The following is a 19,394-nucleotide window of genomic DNA, read 5'->3' on the forward strand; positions in this document are numbered from 1 at the left end:
TGTGCATCGCATCAGCATGGTTGAGAGTTATGAGTTCATACAAGTAGAGCTTCAGCACGTGCAGCCTAGCTGCTGAACCACGAGGTCAGCCCTCTCTGCAGACTGATGCTGTTTTGGGGCTAGCATCAGTCTCCCAGAGCCATACCTGCTCCTGTCCAACCAGGCCTCCTGCCCCTCATCCTCCTTTGTGCTTCTTTCCCATGGAAGCCCTTCCCCACTGCCCCCACCAGGAGTTAGGGAACAGCTCACTGTGAGCAGAGTGAGTTTCAGGGGAAGATGTACAGTGGCGTCTGCAACAGGTATGGCCTCACACAGGTGAGCAGGGAGTGAGCAGTGCATACCTCTGCCACAGGTGTTCCTGGAACCACACCTGCCAAAGGATGAGGGAGTGGGCTAGGGACACCCAGTCAGGGCTCAAGTAGGCAGTTCAAAGAGAGGCCTTGGCTGCGCCTTGTGGACGCAAGTGTGCCACAGACCATATGTTTCCTCAGCGTCTGAAGAGGGTCCTCGTGACACAGAGATGGAGGATCATCACTGCCAGCAGACTAACAGGAAAGTAGCAGAATCTTGGCAGATCCACGTTTTGATCCAAAATCCCATAGCAGGATGAGCTATGTGGCATTGTCCCCCATGTCTCATATCTTATGACCCACCAGGGCGGGGCTACAACCAGCCAGAATGTGGGCAGCAGTCAGAAAAGCCACCCTCAGGAGCAGAATGTTCCCTCCCAAAGCAGTTGGCCCACTCTGCCACATGATTCAGCAGTATCCATCAGGACCCACTGTATAGACAGCACTTTACCTCCAGCCCAGTGTCCCCTCAGACAAGCTGGGCAGCTGTGCCTCACAGGGCCACATGCATCACCTTGGAAGGCCCTTGTAGGACAAACACACGTGTATCAAGGTCAGCCTCTGGGTCTGCCAGAGGTGTGGATATGCTTCAATAGCCAGCAGACTGGCCTGTGCCAGTGGCACAAGACCTAGTACTCCACTCCTTCCTCCTGGGCCTATATCATGTGGCAGGCAGATGGACAGGTCACCCATAGCCAGCCTAGTGACCTGAAGAAATGGCAGGCAGTTGGCACTCACCAGAGCCTCTGGCTCTTCTGACTGTGTGTCTGCATTGGTGTGCTCATCTGAGCTGTATGTATGTGTGTTTCACGTTAACATAGTGGTGGTTTTTGTCTGTATTGCTAAACCAGTGTCAACCCTGTTCTCCTGTGTTCCAGGGAAACTCCAACAACATTGCCACCATTGACATCTCAGCAGGCTTCGTGGGCTTAGATACCTATATGGAAATTCCAGCCACATTCCTGACAGTGTTTGGGACATATGTGGGGCCTGTGCTATGGGCCAGCCACTTGGCACACTTCCTGAGCTCAGAAGCAAGCAGGTGAGGTGCTTTCTCTGTCTTCTAGCATAAATCTAATGGCAGGTTGCCTGTTCTTAAAAGTGAAACTTATTCTGAATAAGGGCATCAAAACCCCAAGGGTTAGACCATCTTTTCACAGATTTTCTTTTCCTTAAATAAGCACAGTTTGTAGCTCAGAGGCCTGGGTGGGTCTGAGGCTCTGCGGGCCAAGTTCAGGTCTCCCAGTTCAAACCACACAGTGGAAATTTCTCTTGCTTGTTGGTATTGGGAGGGAAGCTAGTTCTTCCCCTTGGGGGCAAGAAGACAAAAGACGCTGGCTCTTGGCTTCCAAAAGCCCTGCCACAAGGGAGAGGCCCCAGAAGGGGCTGCTGCCCATACAAGAGGCTGAAGCCAAGCTGGGAGAGTTCAGAGACCATCGCATACCAGCAAGGCCCTCCTGGGGGATTTGCACACATGTGCCTCCCACCTGCACAGCATGCCCTCACCCTTCCCTGCCTGTTCTCTCGGCTGCAGCCCTACCTCCTTAGGATTTGCTGTTTCCTCCTTACCTGTGGATTTGTGCTCAGTTCCTCCCTGAAAGGAGGCTCCATGGATCTGGCCTTCGCCAGCTTATTCACCAGGCAGCCTCAGTGCTGGGTAGCCCGCCTGATGGAGTCAGCCACAGCAGAGTGTGGGCAACTTGTTTGTGAGTCCCCCCAGGGTAGCCAGAGGGCCGCCCATAAAGCTGTTAGACTCGGCTGTGCCTGGTTTCCCCATCCGTAGAACAGAGGTTGCTTGGGGCAGGAGAGGGAGTGTGGCATCACTGGGAAGTGCCCCCGTCCCTGCTCTGCAGACGCACAACTTGCTCCATCTGCAACCCTGGTCCCAGGTGCTTGTCCACTCACTAAGCCATATAGCCAGCAGCATGCACTTGCCTCCCACACACTCTGGTGGACACACCAGGTCAGCCAAAGCCTCACAGGCATACCACTTTGACCAGTGGCCCCAACCCTAGGAGCTGGGACACTCATGTACCCTGCCAGTCTTTCTGGTGGGGCTTCCACATCAGCCATGATTGGAAGAGCAGCTCTGGCTGCGACTGCTGTACTGTTGACTATGGGCTGACCCTCAGGAGATTCTCAGGCTCCACTGACCACCCAGTGACCCTACAAACTCCACATCCCTAGCTCTGCCAGCAGTGTCTGTGGGTCTGCTCTGTCCTCTGGCTTTGCTATGTGGCCACCTTTGTGGGTTTGCATTCGTTCCACCCCAGGTTCTCGTCCTTCCTCAACCCCAGAACCACTCTGAGATCCCCAGGTTATGCATGGCTCAGACTGCCCCGAGGCTCCAGCCCAAGCATCTAGCCACCTCTCAGCATCTCCATGGAGGTATCCTGCAGGTCTGGAGTTGTGTTCATACTCAGCCTGTTTCCATCAGGGCAAAGGTGGGCATTAGTGTCATCCACTAGAGAGCCATGAGATGGCCTCAGCCCTGGAGAGAGCTTCCCACCCCAAGCTCTAGGTGCACATTAGGGTGCAGGTGAGAGCCAAGTGCCTTCCAGCCAGCTGACCCACAGCCCTTTGAGGGTGAGAACTTCATCTCCAGCCAGACCCTAGCTTTCTGCAGATAAGGGACACCTAAAACAGTCAGCTGCACTCAGGGCAGTGTGTGGACAGACCCCACAGTGAGCTCACCCAACCCACGATCAGGGCCAAAACTGAGCTCTGGGGCAGAGCTCCTGCTCATAAATCTGGAAATTGCCTCTCTGCAGCTGTCTAGGATGCTGTGTGGGCACTGGACTTAGAGAAACAGAAGCCCCTTCCTTGGCAGTAAACGCCAAGAGGGCCAGGAGTTGTGGGGTCTGTCCACCTCTGTCTGCAGGGACTGGCACATGGCTGAGCACACTTTGGGTGGAACCCAACTGCACAGGTGCAAAGGATGCGGCTCATTCTCCGTCTGCCTGGCAGGCCTTCTGTAAAGAGCAACAGTCTTGGCGCCTTGGAGCTGATGACCGACATGCACAGCAGGCACATCTGTGTTTTGGAGAAGAGACAGCATCTTCCAAAAAGAGTTTTAATCGATTTGATGGCTTCTCTAATGAAGGAATTATCTTGCACTTTAGAACTGGTTTCTTCCTTTATGTTCAAAAGCTTAAAACATCAAGCTGAATCCGCCTCCCTTTTGTCCCAGTGAAGTAAGAAAGCTGTGAGCAGATCTAAATGGCGCACAGAGCAATACTTCCAATAGGTCAAAGCTGCGTCCACGTGCTCCCTGCAGCACAGGTATCCCGTGCCAGGCGATAAGAGAGTAGTAAGAAATGTGTTACCATTCAGGGACTGAGGTGTGGCTTCTGAAGGGATGGTGTTTTGGACTGTCAGCTGGAGGACGAGGCAGAGTAGGGCTGTGTGGCAGCTCACCTTACATGAGCCCTTGGGTAGGAAGGAAGCTGTGGTGGGTCCTGTACACTCCCCTGGGGGCCAGCCAGAGCCCACATACCATGAAGCTTGTGCAGAGTGTGCACCTTTTAGAGGTGTTAGTGCCGTTGCCTAGGATGTAACGAGGCAGCTCCTGTTGGGACCAGCAGGGCACCCCAGTGCCACAGTTGTGGGGGAGCAAAGAGGGGACATAAACTGACCATAATGCGAAGGCTACGGACCACTGGGTTGTGTTAGTGGCTCTGAAGGGGGTCAGAGTTGCAGCCCACCCAAACAACAGGTCCAGTTTCCTTGGGGGCAAGTCCTGAGTGGCACGGAAGGTCTGCAAGCAGTCAAGCTTGTCCTCTCCAAGAACTGGAGACACAACGCTGACGTGCCTTCTTCCCTCTAGAGTTCATAGTTAGTGATGCACCCTGCTCTCAGTGGGTACATCTTCTCTGGTACACCTGCAGGAAATCAGCACAGGTTCTGGAAATGGGTGAGCACAGGGAGGTGCACAGTGCTCTCCAGTACAGGAGAAGAGTCTTCTTCATGTCTGGTCCTGAGTTGGGGACAGGAGCTAACCCACTTCTCTTGTTGACAGTGGTCCTGCACTGAGCCGTGCTTGCTTCTGCTACGCACTAATCTGTTCCGTGCCAGTTGCCACGTATCTCATCCTAGTGACGTCCCTGCGCTACCACTTATTCATATGGAGTGTGTTTTCTCCAAAGCTCCTCTATGAGGGTATGCATCTGCTCATCACAGCCGCCCTCTGTGCGCTCTTCACAGCTGCAGATCAGAACAGCCGTGCAGGGCCAATACAGAGGTGGACACTGGAAATGGGCGGCTCTTAAAGTCTGCTGTCTGCCTTGTGGGTTTGAGTACTGAAGAATCTATTAGATGCAAGTTCCATCTAAAAAAAAAAGATGTGAACTTATGAAGTTGCTAACCAGCTTCAGCTGTACTTGAAATTAGATTAAGGAGTAAGTACTTTAATAAAAGGTGACTTTAAAATACTTCAGTGTGTATTGTGGTTTTCCTATTGACAATCATTCCAGAAACTTGTGCACTTTTAAGTTCCTTTGATGTTATGCATGTTATGATGTGTGTTTAAACTGATGAACAAAGATCCTGGAGTGTCCTCAGAGTGCCTGGAGCCCGTGGGCAGGGGGTTACCTGCTCCAGGAGCCCTATTATGGCACCCAGCCCCCTGAACACTCAAAACCCATGGACACCCAGGGGCACTGACTTATGTGGGAGGACTCCATCACTGCTCATAGCATTTAAATGAACACTCTTCACAGAAAATGCTCTTTTAAAAATAATCTATTTTTGTTAACATAAGGATTTTTTTTCTGAGGTTTTTGTACATATACCCACAAGGCAGTTTCATTATGAGTTACATCTTTCCTAATTAGAGAAAAGTAGACCTGCTTGTTAAATATCTGAAGCATTCTAAAAGAAATCAAATATAACATTTTCAAAAAAAATAATTATATTGTCCAAAAAAAAATTTTTTAAATTAGCAAGTGTTTCAGTCAGCTTTTTTGCTGCAGTAACTAAGCACCCAACCAGAACAAAAGAGGATGAAGAAAGTTTAAGAGGTCTCATTCCATAGACAACAGAATCAAGCAGGAGGCAGCTCACATAACCAGTAAGCAGAGATACAAGATACACCGGATACACCACTCACCAGATACACACATAACCCCAAAGCCATATGCATGCCCACCTCCAGCCGAACGAACCATAGCTGCCTTCAGTCACCAATCAATCCCACCAGAGTAGTAATTCACTCTTTCGGTCAGCTCTCCAAATCCAATCACTTCATAAACCTCGCTGTTGTCTCTCACATGAGATAATGGGAGGTACGTCACATCCACACAATATTAGTAAGAATAACATTTTAAAGTTTGAAAAATCTGTCTTATATCTGATTCAGTTGAAGATACTGTATTCCTCTTGAGAGGTGCTTACAGAGTAAGAAGCAAGACAGCTACACAGACCTAAGGTTAGAGAGGAATGAGAGCCTCAATGTCCTCCTCACACAGACCTCTTGATGGACAGGAGTGTGAGTCAGTGTCCCCCTCACACACACCTGTGGATGGACAGCAGTGGGAGTCAGTGTCCTCCTCACAGTGTCCTCCTCACACAGACCTGTGGATGGACAGCAGTGGGAGTCAGTGTCCTCCTCACACAGACCTGTGGATGGACAGCAGTGGGAGTCAGTGTCCTCCTCACACAGACCTGTGGATGGACAAGAGTAGGAGTCAGTGTCCTCCTCACACAGACCTGTGGATGGACAGCAGTGGGAGTCAGTGTCCTCGTCACACAGACCTGTGGATGGACAGCAGTGGGAGTCAGTGTCCTCCTCACACAGACCTGTGGATGGACAGGAGTGGGAGTCAGTGTCCTCCTCACACAGACCTGTGGATGGACAGCAGTGGGAGCCAATGTCCTCCTCACACAGACCTGTGGATGGACAGGAGTGGGAGCCAGTGTCCTCCTCACACAGACCTGTGGATGGACAGGAGTGGGAGTCAGTGTCCTCCTCACACAGACCTGTGGATGGACAGCAGTGGGAGTCAGTGTCCTCCTCACACAGACCTGTGGATGGACAGGAGTGGGAGTCAGTGTCCTCCTCACACAGACCTGTGGATGGACAGGAGTGGGAGTCAGTGTCCTCCTCACACAGACCTGTGGATGGACAGGAGTGGGAGTCAGTGTCCTCCTCACACAGACCTGTGGATGGACAGCAGTGGGAGTCAGTGTCCTCCTCACACAGACCTGTGGATGGACAGCAGTGGGAGTCAGTGTCCTCCTCACACAGACCTGTGGAAGGACAGCAGTGGGAGTCAGTGTCCTCCTCACACAGACCTGTGGAAGGACAGCAGTGGGAGTCAGTGTCCTCCTCACAAAGACCTGTGGATGTACAGCAGTGGGAGTCAGTGTCCTCCTCACACAGACCTGTGGATGGACAGCAGTGGGAGTCAGTGTCTTCCTCACACAGACCTGTGGATGGACAGCAGTGGGAGTCAGTGTCCTCCTCACACAGACCTGTGGATGGACAGGAGTGGGAGTCAGTGTCCTCGTCACACAGACCTGTGGATGGACAGGAGTGGGAGTCAGTGTCCTCCTCACACAGACCTGTGGATGGACAGCAGTGGGAGTCAGTGTCCTCCTCACACAGACCTGTGGATGGAAAGCAGTGGAACTCAGTGTCCTCCTCACACAGACCTGTGGATGGACAGCAGTGGGAGTCAGTGTCCTCCTCACACAGAACTGTGGATGGACAGCAGTGGGAGTCAGTGTCCTCCTCACACAGACCTGTGGGTGGACAGCAGTGGGAGTCAGTGTCCTCCTCACACAGACCTGTGGATGGACAGCAGTGGGAGTCAGTGTGCTCCTCACCCTGACCTGTGGATGGACAGCAGTGGGAGTCAGTGTCCTCCTCACACAGAACTGTGGATGTACAGCAGTGGGAGTCAGTGTGATCCTCACCGAGACCTGTGGATGGACAGCAGTGGGAGTCAGTGTCCTCCTCACACAGACCTGTGGAAGGACAGCAGTGGGAGTCAGTGTCCTCCTCACACAGACCTGTGGTTGGACAGGAGTGGGAGTCAGTGTCCTCCTCACACTGACCTGTGGATGGACAGGAGTGGGAGTCAGTGTCCTCCTCACACAGACCTGTGGATGGAAAGCAGTGGGATTTAGTGTCCTCCTCACACAGACCTGTGGATGGACAGGAGTGGGAGTCAGTGTCCTCCTCACACAGACCTGTGGATGGACAGCAGTGGGACTCAGTGTCCTCCTCACACAGACCTGTGGATGGACAGCAGTGGGAGTCAGTGTGATCCTCACCCAGACCTGTGGATGGACAGCAGTGGGAGTCAGTGTGATCCTCACCCAGACCTGTGGATGGACAGCAGTGGGAGTCAGTGTCCTCCTCACACAGACCTGTGGAAGGACAGCAATGGGAGTCAGTGTCCTCCTCACACAGAACTGTGGAAGGACAGCAGTGGGAGTCAGTGTCCTCCTCACACAGACCTGTGGATGGACAGCAGTGGGAGTCAGTGTCCTCGTCACACAGACCTGTGGATGGACAGGAGTGGGAGTCAGTGTCCTCCTCACACAGACCTGTGGATGGACAGCAGTGGGAGTCAGTGTCCTCCTCACACAGACCTGTGGATGGAAAGCAGTGGAACTCAGTGTCCTCCTCACACAGATCTGTGGATGGACAGCAGTGGGAGTCAGTGTGCTCCTCACCCAGACCTGTGGATGGACAGCAGTGGGAGTCAGTGTCCTCCTCACACAGACCTGTGGATGGACAGAAGTGGGAGTCAGTGTGCTCCTCACACAGACCTGTGGATGGACAGCAGTGGGAGTCAGTGTCCTCCTCACACAGACCTGTGGATGGACAGCAGTGGGAGTCTGTGTCCTCCTAACACAGACCTGTGGATGGACAGCAGTGGGAGGCATTGTGCTCCTCACACAGACCTGTGGATGGACAGGAGTGGGAGTCAGTGTCCTCCTCACACTGACCTGTGGATGGACAGCAGTGGGAGTCAGTGTCCTCCTCACAGAGACCTGTGGATGGACAGCAGTGGGAGTCAGTATCCTCCTCACACAGACCTGTGGAAGACAGGAGTGGGAGTTAGTGTCCTCCTCACACAGACCTGTGGATGGACAGCAGTGGGAGTCAGTGTCCTCCTCACACAGACCTGTGGATGTACAGCAGTGGGAGTCAGTGTCCTCCTCACACAGACCTGTGGATGTACAGCAGTGGGAGTCAGTGTCCTCCTCACACAGATCTGTGGATGGACAGCACTGGGAGTCAGTGTCCTCCTCACACAGACCTGTGGATGGACAGCAGTGGGAGTCAGTGTCCTCCTCACACAGACCTGTGGATGGACAGCAGTGGGAGTCAGTGTGCTCCTCACACAGACCTGTGGATGGACAGCAGTGGGAGTCAGTGTCCTCCTCACACAGACCTGTGGATGGACAGCAGTGGGAGTCAGTGTCCTCCTCACACAGACATGTGGATGTACAGGAGTGGGAGTCAGTGTCCTCCTCACACTGACTGTGGATGGACAGGAGTGGGAGTCAGTGTCCTCCTCACACAGACCTGTGGATGGAAAGCAGTGGGATTTAGTGTCCTCCTCACACAGACCTGTGGATGGACAGGAGTGGGAGTCAGTGTCCTCCTCACACAGACCTGTGGATGGACAGCAGTGGGACTCAGTGTCCTCCTCACACAGACCTGTGGATGGACAGCAGTGGGAGTCAGTGTGATCCTCACCCAGACCTGTGGATGGACAGGAGTGGGAGTCAGTGTCCTCCTCACCCAGACCTGTGGATGGACAGCAGTGGGAGTCAGTGTCCTCCTCACACAGACCTGTGGATGGACAGGAGTGGGAGTCAGTGTCCTCCTCACACAGACCTGTGGATGGACAGCAGTGGGATTCAGTGTGATCCTCACCCAGACCTGTGGATGGACAGCAGTGGGAGTCAGTGTCCTCGTCACACAGACCTGTGGATGGACAGGAGTGGGAGTCAGTGTCCTCCTCACACAGACCTGTGGATGGACAGCAGTGGGAGTCAGTGTCCTCCTCACACAGACCTGTGGATGGACAGCAGTGGGAGTCAGTGTGCTCCTCACCCAGACCTGTGGATGGACAGCAGTGGGAGTCAGTGTCCTCCTCACACAGACCTGTGGATGGACAGAAGTGGGAGTCAGTGTGCTCCTCACACAGACCTGTGGATGGACAGCAGTGGGAGTCAGTGTCCTCCTCACACAGACCTGTGGATGGACAGCAGTGGGAGTCAGTGTCCTCCTCACACAGACCTGTGGATGGACAGGAGTGGGAGTCAGTGTCCTCCTCACACTGACCTGTGGATGGACAGGAGTGGGAGTCAGTGTCCTCTTCACACAGACCTGTGGATGGAAAGCAGTGGGATTTAGTGTCCTCCTCACACAGACCTGTGGATGGACAGCAGTGGGAGTCAGTGTCCTCGTCACAAAGACGTGTGGATGGACAGCAGTGGGAGTCAGTGCCCTCCTCACACAGATCTGTGGATGGAAAGCAGTGGGACTCAGTGTCCTCCTCACACAGACCTGTGGATGGACAGCAGTGGGAGTCAGTGTGCTCCTCACCCAGACCTGTGGATGGACAGCAGTGGGAGTCAGTGTCCTCCTACACAGACCTGTGGATGGACAGCAGTGGGAGTCAGTGTGCTCCTCACACAGACCTGTGGATGGACAGCAGTGGGAGTCAGTGTCCTCCTCACACAGACCTGTGGATGGACAGCAGTGGGAGTCAGTGTCCTCCTCACACAGACCTGTGGAAGGACAGCAGTGGGAGTCAGTGTCCTCCTCACACAGACCTGTGGATGTACAGCAGTGGGAGTCAGTGTCCTCCTCACACAGATCTGTGGATGGACAGCACTGGGAGTCAGTGTCCTCCTCACACAGACCTGTGGATGGACAGCAGTGGGAATCAGTGTCCTCCTCACACAGACCTGTGGATGGACAGCAGTGGGAGTCAGTGTGCTCCTCACACAGACCTGTGGATGGACAGCAGTGGGAGTCAGTGTCCTCCTCACACAGACCTGTGGATGGACAGCAGTGGGAGTCAGTGTCCTCCTCACACAGACATGTGGATGTACAGGAGTGGGAGTCAGTGTCCTCCTCACACTGAGCTGTGGATGGACAGGAGTGGGAGTCAGTGTCCTCCTCACACAGACCTGTGGATGGAAAGCAGTGGGATTTAGTGTCCTCCTCACACAGACCTGTGGATGGACAGGAGTGGGAGTCAGTGTCCTCCTCACACAGACCTGTGGATGGACAGCAGTGGGACTCAGTGTCCTCCTCACACAGACCTGTGGATGGACAGCAGTGGGAGTCAGTGTGATCCTCACCCAGACCTGTGGATGGACAGGAGTGGGAGTCAGTGTCCTCCTCACCCAGACCTGTGGATGGACAGCAGTGGGAGTCAGTGTCCTCGTCACACAGACCTGTGGATGGACAGGAGTGGGAGTCAGTGTCCTCCTCACACAGACCTGTGGATGGACAGCAGTGGGATTCAGTGTGATCCTCACACAGACCTGTGGATGGACAGCAGTGGGAGTCAGTGTCCTCGTCACACAGACCTGTGGATGGACAGGAGTGGGAGTCAGTGTCCTCCTCACACAGACCTGTGGATGGACAGCAGTGGGAGTCAGTGTCCTCCTCACACAAACCTGTGGATGGACAGCAGTGGGAGTCAGTGTGCTCCTCACCCAGACCTGTGGATGGACAGCAGTGGGAGTCAGTGTCCTCCTCACACAGACCTGTGGATGGACAGAAGTGGGAGTCAGTGTGCTCCTCACACAGACCTGTGGATGGACAGCAGTGGGAGTCAGTGTCCTCCTCACACAGACCTGTGGATGGACAGCAGTGGGAGTCAGTGTCCTCCTCACACAGACCTGTGGATGGACAGGAGTGGGAGTCAGTGTCCTCCTCACACTGACCTGTGGATGGACAGGAGTGGGAGTCAGTGTCCTCTTCACACAGACCTGTGGATGGAAAGCAGTGGGATTTAGTGTCCTCCTCACACAGACCTGTGGATGGACAGCAGTGGGAGTCAGTGTCCTCGTCACAAAGACGTGTGGATGGACAGCAGTGGGAGTCAGTGCCCTCCTCACACAGATCTGTGGATGGAAAGCAGTGGGACTCAGTGTCCTCCTCACACAGACCTGTGGATGGACAGCAGTGGGAGTCAGTGTGCTCCTCACCCAGACCTGTGGATGGACAGCAGTGGGAGTCAGTGTCCTCCTACACAGACCTGTGGATGGACAGCAGTGGGAGTCAGTGTGCTCCTCACACAGACCTGTGGATGGACAGCAGTGGGAGTCAGTGTCCTCCTCACACAGACCTGTGGATGGACAGCAGTGGGAGTCAGTGTCCTCCTCACACAGACCTGTGGAAGGACAGCAGTGGGAGTCAGTGTCCTCCTCACACAGACCTGTGGATGGACAGCAGTGGGAGTCAGTGTCCTCCTCACACAGACGTGTGGAAGGACAGCAGTGGGAGTCAGTGTCCTCCTCACAGACCTATGGAAGGACAGCAGTGGGAGTCAGTGTCCTCCTCACACAGACGTGTGGATGGACAGCAGTGGGAGTCAGTGTCCTCCTAACACAGACCTGTTGATGGACAGCAGTGGAGTCAGTGTCCTCCTCACACAGAACTGTCGATGGAAAGCAGTGGGAGCCAGTGTCCTCCTCACACAGACCTGTGGATGGAGAGGAGTGGGAGTCAGTGTCCTCCTCACACAGACCTGTGGAAGGACAGCAGTGGGAGTCAGTGTCCTCCTAAAAGAGACCAGTGGATGGACAGCAGTGGGAGTCAGTGTCCTCCTCACACAGACCTGTGGATGGACAGGAGTGGGAGTCAGTGTCCTCCTCACACTGACCTGTGGATGGACAGCAGTGGTAGTCAGTGTCTTCCTCACACAGACCTGTGGATGGACAGCAGTGGGACTCAGTGTCCTCCTCACACAGACCTGTGAATGGACAGAAGTGGGAGTCAGTGTCCTCCTAACACAGACCTGTGGATGGACAGCAGTGGGACTCAGTGTCCTCCTCACACAGACCTGTGGATGGACAGCAGTGGGAGTCAGTGTGATCCTCACCCAGACCTGTGGATGGACAGAAGTGGGAGTCAGTGTCCTCCTCACACAGTCCTGTGGATGGACAGCAGTGGGAGTCAGTGTGCTCCTCACACAGACCTGTGGATGGACAGCAGTGGGAGTCAGTGTGCTCCACACACAGACCTGTGGATGGAAAGCAGTGGGAGTCAGTGTCCTCCTCACACAGACCTGTGGATGGACAGCAGTGGGAGTCAGTGTGATCCTCACCCAGACCTGTGGATGGACAGCAGTGGGAGTCAGTGTCCTCCTCACACAGACCTGTGGATGGACAGCAGAGGAGTCAGTGTGCTCCTCACACAGACCTGTGGATGGACAGCAGTGGGAGTCAGTGTCCTCCTCACACAGACCTGTGGATGGACAGCAGTGGGAGTCAGTGTCCTCCTCACACAGACCTGTGGAAGGACAGCAGTGGGAGTCAGTGTCCTCCTCACACAGACCTGTGGATGGACAGCAGTGGGAGTCAGTGTCCTCCTCACACAGACCTGTGGAAGGACAGCAGTGGGAGTCAGTGTCCTCCTCACACAGAACTGTGGAAGGACAGCAGTGGGAGTCAGTGTCCTCCTCACACACACCTGTGGATGGACAGCAGTGGGAGTCAGTGTCCTCGTCACACAGACGTGTGGATTGACAGCAGTGGGAATCAGTGTCCTCCTAACACAGACCTGTGGATGGACAGCAGTGGGACTCAGTGTCCTCCTCACACAGACCTGTGGATGGACAGCAGTGGGAGTCAGTGTGGTCCTCACCCAGACCTGTGGATGGACAGCAGTGGGAGGCAGTGTCCTCCTCACACAGACCTGTGGATGGACAGAATTGGGAGTCAGCGTGCTCCTCACACAGACCTGTGGATGGACAGCAGTGGGAGTCAGTGTCCTCCTCACACAGATCTGTGGATGGACAGCACTGGGAGTCAGTGTCCTCCTCACACAGACCTGTGGATGGACAGCAGTGGGAGTCAGTGTCCTCCTCACACAGACCTGTGGAAGGACAGCAGTGGGAGTCAGTGTCCTCCTCACACAGACCTGTGGATGGACAGCAGTGGGAGTCAGTGTCCTCCTCACACAGATCTGTGGATGGACAGCAGAGGGAGTTAGTGTCCTCCTCACACAGACCTGTGGATGGACAGCAGTGGGAGTCAGTGTCCTCCTCACACAGACCTGTGGATGGACAGCAGTGGGAGTCAGTGTCCTCCTCACACAGACCTGTGGATGGACAGCAGTGGGAGTCAGTGTCCTCCTCACCCAGACCTGTGGAAGGACAGCAGTGGGAGTCAGTGTCCTCCTCACACAGACCTGTGGATGGACAGGAGTGGGAGTCAGTGTCCTCCTCACACAGACCTGTGGATGGACAGCAGTGGGAGTCAGTGTCCTCCTCACACAGACCCGTGGATGTACAGCAGTGGGAGTCAGTGTCCTCCTCACACAGACCTGTGGATGGACAGCAGTGGGAGCCAGTGTCCTCCTCACACAGACCTGTGGATGGACAGGAGTGGGAGTCAGTGTCCTCCTCACACAGACCTGTGGAAGGACAGCAGTGGGAGTCAGTGTCCTCCTCACACAGACCTGTGGAAGAACAGCAGTGGGAGTCAGTGTCCTCCTCACAAAGACCTGTGGATGTACAGCAGTGGGAGTCAGTGTCCTCCTCAAACAGACCTGTGGATGGACAGCAGTGGGAGTCAGTGTCCTCCTCACACAGACCTGTGGATGGACAGCAGTGGGAGTCAGTGTCCTCCTCACACAGACCTGTGGATGGACAGCAGAGGGAGTCAGTGTCCTCCTCACACAGACCTGTGGATGGACAGCAGTGGGAGTCAGTGTCCTCCTCAAACAGACCTGTGGATGGACAGCAGTGGGAGTCAGTGTCCTCCTCACACAGACCTGTGGATGGACAGCAGTGGGAGTCAGTGTCCTCCTCACACAGACCTGTGGAAGGACAGCAGTGGGAGTCAGTGTCCTCCTCACACAGACCTGTGGATGGACAGGAGTGGGAGTCAGTGTCCTCCTCACACAGACCTGTGGATGGACAGGAGTGGGAGTCAGTGTCCTCCTCACACAGACCTGTGGATGGACAGCAGTGGGAGCCAGTGTCCTCCTCACACAGACCTGTGGATGGACAGGAGTGGGAGTCAGTGTCCTCCTCACACAGACCTGTGGATGGACAGCAGTGAGAGTCAGTGTCCTCCTCACACAGACCTGTGGATGGACAGCAGTGGGAGTCAGTGTCCTCCTCACACAGACCTGTGGAAGGACAGCAGTGGGAGTCAGTGTCCTCCTCACACAGACCTGTGGAAGGACAGCAGTGGGAGTCAGTGTCCTCCTCACAAAGACCTGTGGATGTACAGCAGTGGGAGTCAGTGTCCTCCTCACACAGACCTGTGGAAGGACAGCAGTGGGAGTCAGTGTCTTCCTCACACTGACCTGTGGATGGACAGCAGTGGGAGTCAGTGTCCTCCTCACACAGACCTGTGGATGGACAGGAGTGGGAGTCAGTGTCCTCGTCACACAGACCTGTGGATGGACAGGAGTGGGAGTCAGTGTCCTCCTCACACAGACCTGTGGATGGACAGCAGTGGGAGTCAGTGTGATCCTCACCCAGACCTGTGGATGGACAGCAGTGGGAGTCAGTGTCCTCCTCACACAGACCTGTGGATGGACAGCAGTGGGAGTCAGTGTCCTCCTCACACAGACCTGTGGATGGACAGAAGTGGGAGTCAGTGTCCTCCTCACACAGACCTGTGGAAGGACAGCAGTGGGAGTCAGTGTCCTCCTCACACAGACCTGTGGATGGACAGCAGTGGGAGTCAGTGTCCTCCTCACACAGATCTGTGGAAAGACAGCAGAGGGAGTTAGTGTCCTCCTCACACAGACCTGTGGATGGACAGCAGTGGGAGTCAGTGTCCTCCTCACACAGACCTGTGGATGGACAGGAGTGGGAGTCAGTGTCCTCCTCACACAGACCTGTGGATGGACAGCAGTGGGAGTCAGTGTCCTCCTCACCCAGACCTGTGGAAGGACAGCAGTGGGAGTCAGTGTCCTCCTCACACAGACCTGTGGATGGACAGGAGTGGGAGTCAGTGTCCTCCTCACACAGACCTGTGGATGGACAGCAGTGGGAGTCAGTGTCCTCCTCACACAGACCTGTGGATGTACAGCAGTGGGAGTCAGTGTCCTCCTCACACAGACCTGTGGATGGACAGCAGTGGGAGCCAGTGTCCTCCTCACACAGACCTGTGGATGGACAGGAGTGGGAGTCAGTGTCCTCCTCACACAGACCTGTGGAAGGACAGCAGTGGGAGTCAGTGTCCTCCTCACACAGACCTGTGGAAGAACAGCAGTGGGAGTCAGTGTCCTCCTCACACAGACCTGTGGATGTACAGCAGTGGGAGTCAGTGTCCTCCTCAAACAGACCTGTGGATGGACAGCAGTGGGAGTCAGTGTCCTCCTCACACAGACCTGTGGATGGACAGCAGTGGGAGTCAGTGTCCTCCTCACACAGACCTGTGGATGGACAGCAGAGGGAGTCAGTGTCCTCCTCACACAGACCTGTGGATGGACAGCAGTGGGAGTCAGTGTCCTCCTCAAACAGACCTGTGGATGGACAGCAGTGGGAGTCAGTGTCCTCCTCACACAGACCTGTGGATGGACAGCAGTGGGAGTCAGTGTCCTCCTCACACAGACCTGTGGATGGACAGGAGTGGGAGTCAGTGTCCTCCTCACACAGACCTGTGGATGGACAGCAGTGAGAGTCAGTGTCCTCCTCACACAGACCTGTGGATGGACAGCAGTGGGAGTCAGTGTCCTCCTCACACAGACCTGTGGAAGGACAGCAGTGGGAGTCAGTGTCCTCCTCACACAGACCTGTGGAAGGACAGCAGTGGGAGTCAGTGTCCTCCTCACAAAGACCTGTGGATGTACAGCAGTGGGAGTCAGTGTCCTCCTCACACAGACCTGTGGAAGGACAGCAGTGGGAGTCAGTGTCTTCCTCACACTGACCTGTGGATGGACAGCAGTGGGAGTCAGTGTCCTCCTCACACAGACCTGTGGATGGACAGGAGTGGGAGTCAGTGTCCTCGTCACACAGACCTGTGGATGGACAGGAGTGGGAGTCAGTGTCCTCCTCACACAGACCTGTGGATGGACAGCAGTGGGAGTCAGTGTGATCCTCACCCAGACCTGTGGATGGACAGCAGTGGGAGTCAGTGTCCTCCTCACACAGACCTGTGGATGGACAGCAGTGGGAGTCAGTGTCCTCCTCACACAGACCTGTGGATGGACAGAAGTGGGAGTCAGTGTCCTCCTCACACAGACCTGTGGAAGGACAGCAGTGGGAGTCAGTGTCCTCCTCACACAGACCTGTGGATGGACAGCAGTGGGAGTCAGTGTCCTCCTCACACAGATCTGTGGAAAGACAGCAGAGGGAGTTAGTGTCCTCCTCACACAGACCTGTGGATGGACAGCAGTGGGAGTCAGTGTCCTCCTCACACAGACCTGTGGATGGACAGGAGTGGGAGTCAGTGTCCTCCTCACACAGACCTGTGGATGGACAGCAGTGGGAGTCAGTGTCCTCCTCACCCAGACCTGTGGAAGGACAGCAGTGGGAGTCAGTGTCCTCCTCACACAGACCTGTGGATGGACAGGAGTGGGAGTCAGTGTCCTCCTCACACAGACCTGTGGATGGACAGCAGTGGGAGTCAGTGTCCTCCTCACACAGACCTGTGGATGTACAGCAGTGGGAGTCAGTGTCCTCCTCACACAGACCTGTGGATGGACAGCAGTGGGAGCCAGTGTCCTCCTCACACAGACCTGTGGATGGACAGGAGTGGGAGTCAGTGTCCTCCTCACACAGACCTGTGGAAGGACAGCAGTGGGAGTCAGTGTCCTCCTCACACAGACCTGTGGAAGAACAGCAGTGGGAGTCAGTGTCCTCCTCACAAAGACCTGTGGATGTACAGCAGTGGGAGTCAGTGTCCTCCTCAAACAGACCTGTGGATGGACAGCAGTGGGAGTCAGTGTCCTCCTCACACAGACCTGTGGATGGACAGCAGTGGGAGTCAGTGTCCTCCTCACACAGACCTGTGGATGGACAGCAGAGGGAGTCAGTGTCCTCCTCACACAGACCTGTGGATGGACAGCAGTGGGAGTCAGTGTCCTCCTCAAACAGACCTGTGGATGGACAGCAGTGGGAGTCAGTGTCCTCCTCACACAGACCTGTGGATGGACAGCAGTGGGAGTCAGTGTCCTCCTCACACAGACCTGTGGAAGGACAGCAGTGGGAGTCAGTGTCCTCCTCACACAGACCTGTGGATGGACAGGAGTGGGAGTCAGTGTCCTCCTCACACAGACCTGTGGATGGACAGGAGTTGGAGTCAGTGTCCTCCTCACACAGACCTGTGGATGGACAGCAGTGGGAGCCAGTGTCCTCCTCACACAGACCTGTGGATGGACAGGAGTGGGAGTCAGTGTCCTCGTCACACAGACCTGTGGATGGACAGCAGTGAGAGTCAGTGTCCTCCTCACACAGACCTGTGGATGGACAGCAGTGGGAGTCAGTGTCCTCCTCACACAGACCTGTGGAAGGACAGCAGTGGGAGTCAGTGTCCTCCTCACACAGACCTGTGGAAGGACAGCAGTGGGAGTCAGTGTCCTCCTCACAAAGACCTGTGGATGTACAGCAGTGGGAGTCAGTGTCCTCCTCACACAGACCTGTGGAAGGACAGCAGTGGGAGTCAGTGTCTTCCTCACACTGACCTGTGGATGGACAGCAGTGGGAGTCAGTGTCCTCCTCACACAGACCTGTGGATGGACAGGAGTGGGAGTCAGTGTCCTCGTCACACAGACCTGTGGATGGACAGGAGTGGGAGTCAGTGTCCTCCTCACACAGACCTGTGGATGGACAGCAGTGGGAGTCAGTGTGATCCTCACCCAGACCTGTGGATGGACAGCAGTGGGAGTCAGTGTCCTCCTCACACAGACCTGTGGATGGACAGCAGTGGGAGTCAGTGTCCTCCTCACACAGACCTGTGGATGGACAGAAGTGGGAGTCAGTGTCCTCCTCACACAGACCTGTGGAAGGACAGCAGTGGGAGTCAGTGTCCTCCTCACACAGACCTGTGGATGGACAGCAGTGGGAGTCAGTGTCCTCCTCACACAGACCTGTGGATGGACAGCAGTGGGAGTCAGTGTGATCCTCACCCAGACCTGTGGATGGACAGCAGTGGGAGTCAGTGTCCTCCTCACACAGACCTGTGGATGGACAGCAGTGGGAGTCAGTGTCCTCCTCACACAGACCTTTGGATGGACAGCAGTGTGACTCAGTGTCCTCCTCACACAGACCTGTGGATGGACAGCAGTGGGAGTCAGTTTGCTCCTCACCCAGACCTGTGGATGGACAGCAGTGGGAGTCAGTGTCCTCCTCACACAGACCTGTGGATGGACAGCAGTGGGAGTCAGTGTCCTCCTCACACAGACCTGTGGATGGACAGCAGTGGGAGTCAGTCTCCTCCTCACACAGACCTGTGGATGGACAGGAGTGGGAGTCAGTGTGCTCCTCACATAGTCCTCTGGATGGACAGCAGTGGGAGTCAGTGTCCTCCTCACACAGACCTGTGGATGGACAGGAGTGGGAGTCAGTGTGCTCCTCACACAGACCTGTGGATGGACAGCATTGGGAGTCAGTGTCCTCCTCACACAGACCTGTGGATGGACAGCAGTGGGAGTCAGTGTCCTCCTCACACAGACCTGTGGATGGACAGCAGTGGGAGTCAGTGTCCTCCTCACACAGACCTGTGGATGGACAGGAGTGCGAGTCAGTGTGCTCTTCACACAGACCTGTGGATGGACAGGAGTGGGAGTCAGTGTCCTCCTCATACAGACCTGTGGATGGACAGAAGTGGGAGTCAGTGTGCTCCTCACACAGACCTGTGGATGGACAGCAGTGGGAGTCA

At 55.2% G+C, this 19,394-nt stretch overlaps 1 protein-coding gene across 6 annotated transcripts in view; it reads left to right on the plus strand.

Moving 5' to 3' along the window:
- The window catches only part of Pigg (phosphatidylinositol glycan anchor biosynthesis class G (EMM blood group)), a 71,263-nt gene that overhangs the window by 35,035 nt on the left and 16,834 nt on the right, over nucleotides 1–19,394 (plus strand). For 2 of the 6 annotated variants that reach the window (XM_076864911.2, XM_076864912.2), the window contains exons 12-13: nucleotides 1,229–1,392; nucleotides 4,369–4,764. In XM_076864911.2, the coding sequence (XP_076721026.2) occupies nucleotides 1,229–1,392; nucleotides 4,369–4,618 (414 nt within the window). In that variant the 3' untranslated portion in view covers nucleotides 4,619–4,764. The other 4 variants (XR_013092179.2, XM_076864913.2, XM_076864914.2 and 1 more) reach the window with 3 other exon arrangements.

The sequence above is a fragment of the Callospermophilus lateralis genome, chromosome 8 (genome assembly GCF_048772815.1).
Source record: "Callospermophilus lateralis isolate mCalLat2 chromosome 8, mCalLat2.hap1, whole genome shotgun sequence".
NCBI classification, from domain to species: domain Eukaryota; kingdom Metazoa; phylum Chordata; class Mammalia; order Rodentia; family Sciuridae; genus Callospermophilus; species Callospermophilus lateralis.